Consider the following 11435-nt stretch of genomic DNA (forward strand, 5'->3'; position numbering starts at 1 on the left):
TTCGATCGATTGTTTGGTTAACGAAATGCTTTTCATCAGAGACCTAAAACCCACTCTGCAAGTGCAAAACGACTCTATTCGCGCAAAAGTATTTACTTAATTAGCCTTAAACACTATATGCTAATTTATTGTTACACCTTGCCGGAGACTCTGTAATTTTTTTATTTCTCCTTGACAATGGCGTCATGAAGACACCGAAACGTCGGTTTTTTGCATGTCTCTGCATTATATTATTATTATTATTATTATTATTATTATTATTTTTATTATTTTTATTATTATTATTATTATTATTATTATTATTATTATATTATATTATAATTTTTTTACTCAATACTTGAAAGGAATAACTCGTCATCTGTTATTGTATTTTGGAAACAAAAATGCGACAACTTGAAAAAAATTGACCTAACATTTTTAAAATCTCTCAATCCATACCGGCCTACTCTGTCTCTGGCCAGAGGCACTTATCAACAGTTTTATTGCATTGGGGTGATAATTTATAACAAATTTGACAATTATTTCGTTTTTTCTGCTGACAGGCAAACATTTTTGGGTTTTGAAATGATAGCAAATTTGCGTGCTACTTCCCCTTTAAACAATAAGGTCAGACAGATTTATTTTATAAGTAATGGCATTTTTTGCTTTCATTTTCTAGCTTGTCCAGCTGGCTGGGCTACTAATGAAGTATATTGTTATTACATCGACGTAACTCGAACCCCAAATAGGAATGTTTCTCGACAAAAGTGCCAGAGTATGGGAGCAGACCTCCCTAAGATCAAGTCGTCCGGAGAAAGGAACTTCATTTTAAACCTGATGCAAAAGAAGCAAGGATTATCACTCGAGGGCGTGTGGCTTGGCCTTGATCGAAGTGGCTCCAACTGGAGATGGATTGATGGAACACCTGCATCTTATCAAATTTGGGGACTTCGGGAACCGAACAACTATGGAGGACACGAAAATTGTGCCCAAATGTACAGAGGAGGGCCTAATGTTGGCAAGTGAAATGATAATCCCTCCTCCAACTATGGAGCGTCCCCCTCTATCCTTTGCCAGAAGCGCATGATATAGCTGTGAACCCTACTCGCATACGGGACTATAGACAGTTAAAAGGATAGTTACTATGTTAAAGTAGTCTATTGGTTTCCATTGATGTATTATTTAGCAAAACCAAGATATTTGTAAGAGGGCTACATTCTTTCAATACATGTCGTATTTTCAACTCTCTTCTCGGTGTTTGATATGTGATGAAACACTGTATCTCGTGTTTGATATATTACATGAAACGCAGAGTTACAGTGTCCAGCGGCCAGGAATGTGGTTGAGGGACAAAAGGGGCAAAAGCCGGGAAATCCTACGACCAAAATCAAATCTTTAATCTGTATCTCGAACATCGTTCCAAATAGTATGCTGCTTGCGTAGTGCGGATATTCTCTGAGAATTATGGTGGATTGATTTACTGAGCGACGAGACAAAAAGCTTCAAAAGATTATTTCTGACGGCATTTGTGTGACATAATTAGAGAGGAGCAAAGACGGTCGCACTTTTGCCAATTTAACAAAACACACACACGCGCGTTAACTTTGCACCGATATATGAATATCTGATCGAGTATATGAATATCTGAACTATGCGGTTGACATGATATTCTGCATATGAAGGTAATAAGAAGTGAGACTTGGGGAGATTAAGTTGCTAAGCTGCTGCTCTTCTTACTAAACTCGATCTTCCGCTAGCAGTGTCTGTCCAAAACCGGGCCAACTCCAGGGTCTAATTTTCGAACGCAACACCCCCAAGATATGGCATAGGGTAGTGCTCAAGGTAATGTTTTTTATTTGTTTGTTTTGTTTTGTTTTTGTTTTTTCTTGCTAAATTATGTTTCATTTCTGTTTCTGTATCAGAGTGATTATTCAAGTAATAAAGGTTACAAGTGTCCATTAAATAGTTTTTTGTTTTTTCCATACATTTTTGCGGTTTATGCTTCTCCGTTGTTTACGCTTCTTAGGTTTGACCTGAAATTCACACATGCAGAAACTTCAAATAGGAATAGCGACAATTTGAAGAAAACGTTTTGGAGTAACAAGCCTAAAATTGCTCGGTGAAAAAGTAATTAAACAAGCAATTATTCAATGACACTGCCGCTTTGGATATTTAACAATATTGTTTTTAAGAGCCCCAGGCTGTCTCTTGGCTTCGGTAAATCTTGCGTGGTAAACAATGGGGTGACTATACCATTAAAACTGATGAAGATTTCAAACGCACAGTTTTTGTTTGTGGAAGAACGTTAGTTGCGTGCGGTTAAAAAATTATACCTGAGGGAAGCGCGTTCATGCCAACCTGTAAGGAAAAAGTTGCTTTGGAAACCTATGACATTGTAAAGGGATTAGTCTTTCCTTGGGGGCATTCTTAAAACCATTGCTGGGCTTGTCAATGTTCCAAATAGACAGTCACCAAGTGTATGCCTCGTCAGGGGATAACCAATCGTCGGCTCGTTACGTCAACAGCAGCCAATGAAAGAGTTACATTTACCACATCTATTCTTTTCATAAGCCCTTCTTACCAATTTAAGGACAAAAAGGACATTTCCTGAGTGAGCCTACAGCATCAGCTTTTTTCAAGGTACGTTGATAATAAGGTGTGAATTCGAACAAAAATCGATCGAGATACTGACTGGCCGCATATCCATCTTTCGCGGGTCTTTATCTGTGTTTATACCGATCGAAGGCATCGACAGTGGTATCATTACGTTCCTTTAGGAGTACGATAACCAAGGTAGGTACAATAAATTTGCTCTAAATGCTAAATTTTTGGTGAAGGTCGTCAACAACAGGTCCGTTGTAGATGAGTTCTATTTTTTTTTTTTTTTTTTTTTTTTGTGACATAGGATATGATTTAAGATATGAGTTATGACATGACTCCTGGGTTCAAGCCATTTACAGAAATAAATCTAAATGTGGTGAATTCAACTAAGTACGAATTATTTTGACTCTCAACGTAATCCTCTTTGCTCCTTGTGGAGCGCAGGACTGCCTCCAATGCGGCAACCATCATTTCCTGTTTCCTCCTGCCTTTTTGCAAACATTCCATCGGTCCATCCGATGCCTTTTAATTTAGATATTTGACAATTGTCAGTATGCATCCATGCCCTTTCAGCAGGGTTCCATTCCAAAGCCTTTCTTGTGGTGCCATCCTTTTCCTTTCTCAGGGTATGTCATTCTGTTTCCACAGTCTATGATCGATCGTCACTTTGACCTTCTCTTGTTCTCTCTTCTTCAGTCTTTACCCATGGGAGTCTCCAAGTAATACACAAGTAAAATAAGTTGTTGTTCTCGAACTCGGAACTAGTATGTGTTGACGTCCTATGATCGTGAGTGAGCCCTCATACTAATGTAATTTTGTCACTATTAATTAAAAATATAAAATAGTAGTAAACTTCTTTATAGTTTTCAGTTTGAGCTGTACTTAGGTGTGATAAAATTTACTAGCTTTATCTACCAAGTTTTTTTTTTATAATTTCAGGGTATTTTGTCATACTGTTTAATGCCTCGTTACAAAATTTAATTATTGAGACAAAGAGTAATTAGTAATAACAAACATCAAATGCAATAACTGTTAACACAACACACAGTACATGCCGTTGCTGATAGAAACACAAAATGTTAGCTAATAAGTATCCTCACAAATCATTACAAAAATGAGTTTCGCAAATTACGATTTACCTATTTTGTTCGCTATCGTCTGTAAGATGCGAGGACCGAGAGAAAAAGTTCCTTTCTCCGATTACTAATATTCGAATACAGTCAAACCTGTATTTTAAAAGCCGACAGCCTTTTATTAAACGTACAGTAAGCTCCGCTATTGAGCTCCCATGTTTACTGATGAAAGCTCCTCCATTTAACACAAACCTCTCTTTAATAAGCGAACACGAACGACTTCAGCGATTAAAATGTTCATTTCTATTGTCAAAAACCTGTATAACACGGCCACTTACAATGAGATTCTTGCCGCCGAAAAATAAATCCAACTGTTTCTGGTAAACCTCTGAACCTTATTTGATCTGATGGGTGGATTACTGCAACTGGAACAGAATTGAGCAATTCAAGGAAAACGTTTTTGCACTCACATATTTTAATTATTGGTACAGATAAATACATATTCTGAAAGCAATTTCGTTGAATAATTTTTCGAAATGTTTTTGTTATTTAGGTAGATTTTTAGTTTGTTTCGTAAGTAGGTCTACATGAACTTTATAGTTACCTCAATTGACCTACTTTAGAGCGGTTTACTGCTGAGTGTCGTAAAAAAAAGCTGACCAAAGTAATTACTCTGGCCAACCGCCACAGAGGTAAACGACACAACGGGCCAATCAGAATTCGAAGCAAATGCATAAAAAACACGATTGGTTTTGGTTTGGATTCCCATTGGTTGAGAAAGTGGCGCGAGTTTTGTTAACCAATCACAGAGCGTAGCAATGCAATTACTTTTGACATTCAATTGAAAACTGCTCTATCAAATAAAGTATGTATTTACGTTAATTCAGAATCAATACCATCGCAGAAAGAGTGTAGTTATGAAGACTGTAAGTAAGAAGCAGTGACAACATGATCAAGCCACCAAACGAAACATGAAGGTCTGCATAGAGTAAACTGATGGCCGAGAATTGGCAAAACATTTAACTGTCAGCTGAGAAGTGGCGTTCAAGGTTTTTTTTTTTTTTTAGCTGAAGAATGGCATTTGATATAAAAATATCTTCTTTTTCTTGGAATTATAAGCAACTGTGTTAGAGTGACACTTTCGAAAGGAGCACCGTCACGAAGATTTTGCTCTACGTTGGTCAAAACTGCTCTCAAAGATAATAAAATGATTAAATCATTTTATTTTTCTTCTCCCGGTGCCCTAAGAACATTTTTTCATTTTCTCCGAGGAAGAAAAAATATATTATGTAATCAGTTTTTGGCAATTTCTCCAAAATACACTGCAAGAACTTGAAAAAAATTGGCCAATTTTATTTTCGAGTTGCAATCCATTTCAATGCTAGCCATCCACAGCCATAGATAATTGACATTGGTTGAGAAAACTGTACCATTATTTTAAAGTTTTCATTGATACAAATATGCGTTCTGGCATTTCAAACTAATACTACAAATAGGTAAAATTGCCTCTTTAAGTGGACACACTGTTTTAAACGAACGCCAGAGTTGCCCTGATAGTGTCCACTAATCAAGACTTGACTATGCATTTTCCTAGCCACTTGCGATATCCTTTCTATTATTTTTTTTCTCAGCAGAACCAGCGATGGCTATCAAAGAAACAATGTTCATTCTTTGCATAATTTTCTCACCCCTGATGATGGAGGCGAAGCCTGAAGGTAAAGATACTGAGTCAGCTGTCCCGTAGAGATAACTGCTCATTAGCGGCCACTTTGCAAATATTCGGATAAAAATGTATAGGTTGTAGCACATTTTATCCGCTGGAAGATAGAGTTATCCGCTCTATGAACAACTGGGGCCAGCTGTGTAAGCATTTGGGCCTCGAATAAATCGGGCTTTCTTGTATTCTGAGGCCACTGGGTTCCATCCCCTCCCCCTACAAACGCTAGAAGATGGATAAAACCACAGGTGGCCCAAGGTCAATGATTTGTGTTGACCTTTGTAACGTAACGTCAGCGTCACGTAATTTAAGCATTCAAGTGATCGTTTGCGTAATAGCGAAATTATAAGATATGGGGAAAAAGTATTCGAATTTGAAGGCAAAATTAGAAATGATTTTTCAATAAAAATTTCTCACCTGACCTCATTTTCCGTTTGTGTCCTGTGCGGTTTCTAGGTCGATTTGAAGCGATTTAGTAGCTGAGTTTCAGTTCCAACGGTTTAGAAAGGTTCGTGCAGTCAAATACTTTTTCCCCATACAAACCCTTATAATTTCGATATTACGCAACGATCACCTTGATTACGTGATGCAGATGATTACGTTACAAAGGTCAATACAAATCATAGCCGGCTTGGCCTACCTGTGGTCGGAACGGGGCGTAAAGAAGGCAAAAGTATGAACTACAGTTTCTTTCAATTCCTGGATATTCCGAAAATGTTAGAAGGTCTCCATACTTCACCAGCATAATCAAAAGAACTCTAAAATGATCCAAAACATAAAAGTTACTGTAGCGAAAAAACCTTCTTGTCAAATTTGGTTTCCTCGATAACATGAACTTAACAAACATTGGCTCACCCCCCCCCCCCCCCCCCAAATTGTTCCCAGATAAATTAAGAAGTAACCTCTTGAAGTGTGGTGGCTAAAAATTGTAACATAAAGAAATATTAATATTATTAGTTTTCAAACGTGGTGGAGGTAGGATCCGCCCCCTCCCCGTACGTTGTAGATTGGGTAAAGAGATTTAACAATTTCCTCTTAGGTGGTTAGTTACCGCGAGATATTTACACTGATGGGTCTCTCTTATCTGCTTTTAGCCGTGGATGGTGGCTACAGCAACTGGATTCCCTGGTCACCATGTGATCAACCTTGTGGAGAGGGAACGCAGGTTCGCCGTAGATTCTGCACAAATCCCCCTCCGTCAGCACTTGGACTAACATGCATGGAGCAAAACTTAGGACCAATGAGGGAAGAAAAGTCCTGCCACGGGAAGCACTGTCGTAAGAAATGTTCTTACAGTTTCAAGCAAAAATTTGAAACTCCTTTTCAAACTAAAAATCTTTTAAATGGCGGAACACTGTTGGCCTCGTATTTGCTATACATGAACCGTGCCTGGTGACTGCAGGCTTGCTCTAATTGCCGACAATACAGCATGACTACTTGTGCCTATGAGAAACCTCAAAGGCTGTATTTGTTTCAGTCCAAAGCCGGCTATATTAGTACTCTTTCCCTCGAGTTGATTTGGCCCTTTGAGAAACCATTTTCAGTTTTTCATAAATTAGAATACATTCACCCCATCAAAAGCCATTTCGCTCAACGCGGAATATTCAAAATATGAAATATGACATGAAATATGATATGATAGTTTTGCTCCAGTTTGGATCCGTGATCCAAATTAGTCTTCAAATGGTAGTTTTGGTTATTCATTGGTAAGATTGCGTTTTAAGATGGAAAACTGATCTTTTGAACGTGTTTACAGATGGCAAGATTGCAGGAAGAAGCCAACAGTTCCATCTGATTCAATTCGAGAGAAGCTCATTATTATTGTTATCATCATCATCATCATCATCATCATCATAGTCATCATCAACATCATTATTATCATCAGTATCATTTTCATTATTGTTATTATCATTATTATTATTATTATTATTATTATTATTATTATTATTATTATTATTATTATTATTATTATTATTATTATTATTATTACAAGAACTCGGACATTGACATTAAAATTGCAGAAGGGGCCGTTTGAGGGATGCTTATTTTATCTTATTTCTTTTTTGAGTCAAGTGGAGCTGATTTTAAAATACTGAATTTCATTTTTTTAACTTTATGACATTTAAATAAAACAAACTTTATTAAAATCTCCTTAGAAAACCTATTTACAAATCTTCACCCATTTACAAAAAATTACATGTGACCAATTCACGTTCCACCATCGTAGACTAAATTTTTTATGAAAGGAAAATATTAAGAGATCGTAAAATACTAATATACAAGCTCAGGCCATCATCAACTTTCTAATATTAGCGAACACACGCTTGGTTAACATTGTGCTTGAAAATAGTCTCTTTTTTAATCGAAATGAATTGTAAATAGGTTTAAACAGTTTTTTCTACTTTTAACTTGTAAATAGAAATTTGCTTGGAATATGTTAATATAGGGATTATTATTATTATTATTATTATTATTATTATTATTATTATTATTATCATTGTAAATAGCTTGGAACATGTTAATAAAGAGATTATTATTTCTAAATTTTAAATTATTATTATTATTTCCCTGACCTAGTCATAGGCTGTTGTTTAAGCGATAGGGTTAGAGAGACTTATTTTTCTAAGTTATGATTTTTTTGTTTGTTTGTTTTAATGTTTTTTTTTTTCACTTCATTTTCCAGCTTTTACAGAGGCAACCAGGACTATCAAACGAGGGCGTGTGGCTTGACCTTGATGCAAGTGGCTCCAGCTTTAGATGGATTGATGGAACACCAGCATCTTATCAAATTTGCCAAAACCGGGAACCGAACAAACATGGAGGAAACGAAAATTGTACCCAAATCTACAGAGGAGGGGGTAATGCTGGAAATATGGACTACGGACAGTTCAAAGAAAAGTTACTATGTTAAAGAAGCCTATTGGTTTACATTGATATCACCCATGGCTATTTAGCAAAACCAAGATATTTTTAAGAGGGGTTACATTCTTTCAATACATGTTAAACTTGGGCTGAATGCTGAGTCAGTAGAAAATAAAAGTGGTGTGGCAACTTAGTGTGGTAATTTTTATTGTGTAGCTCGATAAAAGCTAAAGATAAAAATTTAATTTTGATAGTTATAAATTTATAGTTTTGGAAAACTTTACTTTTGAAGGTGATGTGGAGAGTCTTTGTAATCTGTGTTGGTTTTGCATCGTTTGTGTTAGCTATTCCCTTCTCCCTTCCCCCACCCCTTTACACAAAAAATGTTCAGCTTGTTATTGATAGAAAAGTAAACTTTAGTAGAGGGTGAGAAAACACAGCAAAAATGATTCTCCGTCCAGCATCAACTGTTGGGATACTTTAAACTATATGGATTTAGCATGCAACAAAGGAAATAAACAGACAATATTGGATTTGAAGTGGTATTTAGCAATTATTCCACGAACACGCGAAGGATATGAGATGATAGTTAGCCAGGCAACAATGGCTATAATCATCTCATACACAACAAGTGCAAGTGGAATAATTGTTTTATTAAAAACAATGAAGAAATATCGCTAGATCTTGCTGATTTCGCTTTGCAAGAACAACCAGAAGACAATTTAAAGGTCGCTATTTTTCGGGCATGGTATAAAGGCTCATATACCATGGCCACTGAGCCAATCAAATCCATGGAATTGCATTATACAATAATTCAGTTTTAATAATTGGTACCATAACTTTTGAGTCTGTGAATAAAATCCACCGAAATCTCAAAGTTTGACCATTAATTATGGCGAAAGCTACTGGGCAGCGCTTTCCTGCGGTACTGTTTATATGCTGTGTGTGGTGTAGTGGCAAAGTGCATCGTCAGAAAATCGGAGGGTCGGTGCATCGAGACTAGGTTGGTCGACCTCGTCATTACTGCGTTGTTTCCTTAGACCAGAGATTTTTCTCCACATTGTCTCTCTTCAGCCAAGTGTAAATTAAATGGGTACTGGCAATAGACTGCCAGGGATAAACCCTGCGATAGACTCAGCTAGCATCCAGTAGACCTGCTCTTTTCGAAGGCTCTATTTTCACTGGACACTGACAACGTACAGCTGCATTGTTTTTTGGGGGTTGGGAGCATTACTCTGTTGTTCGTTTTTTGTCCTCTTAACCAACCATGTAAGACGTTGCGAACGGTGTAGGTCGCCCCCTAACGTCCCATCCAGGGGAGAGTAGCAACACTCCTAGTTGCTTCATGCTACAGAAACCGGGTTAAGACCGGCCGTGTTTTGGGCCACTTTGGCTCAAATTGCGACATTACCTGTTTACCCGTTTGTCAACCTTTGTATTGCTGTACGAATTGGTTCTCACTTTTTTGTTTGTGTATGTATTAAGCGTAACCCTTTAAATGAAAGTTATTGACTCCGTTCACATTTGGGTCCTTCTTTTGGAACAGTACTTGCTATCCGGACAACCTATCCCGGGGCAAGTTTTGTACTTCCTACAGAAGCAGGTACACATGATATAGGATTCGTACCGGCTCCAAAACCTCACCGGTTCAATTTGAACGCGTTGCTAGATTTAACAGTAGATTTTTGGTACAACTGCACAAGCTTTGAATGCATCTATGCCCGCGGTCCCAGAACAAAACAGTTACGGAACCACGATATCTACTCGATTGAAGAAACGTTATCCCGTGCAGACTGTGAAACGGTGTGACCTGATGATTAAAGGGAATCTAATTAACATGTACACATTTCATGTTTTTTCTTTTTCTCTTTGTCCGCAAAAAATATGTAAATTTTGAGCCCTGAAAACCGCACGTGCTTTTATTTTCTAACCAGGAGAAAAATGCAAAATCAAGCTGATAGCTGGTCAAATGCTTCCCAGAAAGCTGCTGCGTTGTTGCCGTTCAGTTCATGACTTACGCCTTTTATCTGACAACGCGTAATAACTATTTACAGTTACGCACGTGATCCTTGCAAGTTTTGAACCATACAGTATGGACCTGTACTAAGGGTTTTAATCTCACGTTTGTCCCAGACTAACGAGATCTACTTAATTTAGGAACCAGTGTTAGCAAAAACGAATGTAATTGTTATACTTCTATTGCGTGCCCATGAGGAATGGCGTTGATAAACCGTACATTATTAAGTTTTCAAGGTTACAAAAGGTTACAAAATATAGAATGCAGGCCGAGTTGTTTTCGTCGGTAAACAAGCTTTTAACCTTAGGTTATCGGAGGACTTTTATCTGAAAAATATGCCCACACACTTTTAGAAAACTTAACGTATGCAGGCGTGTCAAAGCTGTGAATTTTCAAACTGCAGTCGAAGACTGTTGATGACTTCTACAGACTTTCGAGCAGATCATACAATTCCAGAAAACTTTCAAGGATCGTTCGAAGATTTTTCAAGGAGTATATCGCAAAGATTTTTAAATCTACTTAAGTAGCGATGGCGTAATTTGGATTTAAAATGGAAATGGATGCAATGCGCTTACTCGAATAAACATGTTTTGTGGAACGTTTCGATAGTGCTCCCCTGTTTCTGTTTATACTACTGTGACTGTACCATTGTTTTAGATACAATATCATGTAATTGAAAATAAAATACAACCAAATGAAAAAATAACGAATTTCAAACTCTCCTTCTCCTCAACAGAAAGGAAGAAAATCTTCCACACTTCTTCGTCACTATTTAAATTTAATTATGCCTGGGTTGTGTGTTATGTGATAATCTGTTCTCGTACAAAGGAGCATTTACTCTACTCAAGATATTTGAGCGTTCTCTGGATTGCATTCAACTTGTCAGTATTTACCCTTTTTAGACACTACGCATACACTGTTTCTTAAAACTCTCAAACCGAAAAACTACTTATTTGCAAACTTTTCGCTATTAAAAAGCTGATTGGTAGAATCTCATACTTTAGGGAACTCACTAATGTTTTTTGCATTAAAAAATTATCGCTAACACTATTTGATTTAAAAAAGGGATTTGAAAAAATAGTTCTTAGTAAACGGATCCGAAATATTTCTGACGCCTTGGATAGTTAGAGTTGATAATTAGCAGGAGTTATTCCTTTATGCCTTTTATTGCTTCCTTCATTTCAAA

General features: G+C 37.0%; 1 protein-coding gene across 2 annotated transcripts; it reads left to right on the forward strand.

The window, feature by feature from the left end:
* Positions 1-2704: 2704 nt before the first annotated feature.
* Positions 2705-8358, forward strand: LOC146467366 (ectin-like). Of its 2 annotated transcripts, none has more exons than XM_085125974.1 (4): positions 2705-2772; positions 5285-5368; positions 6465-6647; positions 8054-8358. In XM_085125974.1, the coding sequence occupies exons 2-4, from the start codon at positions 5296-5298 to the stop codon at positions 8098-8100; spliced, it is 303 nt and encodes a 100-aa protein (XP_084982100.1). In that variant the 5' UTR covers positions 2705-2772; positions 5285-5295; the 3' UTR covers positions 8101-8358. The 2 variants fall into 2 exon arrangements, with proteins under 2 accessions (XP_084982100.1, XP_084982101.1); XM_085125975.1 differs by having other exon boundaries at positions 5288-5368.
* The last annotated feature ends 3077 nt before the right edge of the window (positions 8359-11435 follow it).

The sequence above is a fragment of the Pavona decussata genome, unplaced genomic scaffold, assembly GCF_977016875.1.
Source record: "Pavona decussata unplaced genomic scaffold, jaPavDecu1.1 SCAFFOLD_137, whole genome shotgun sequence".
NCBI lineage: Eukaryota > Metazoa > Cnidaria > Anthozoa > Scleractinia > Agariciidae > Pavona > Pavona decussata.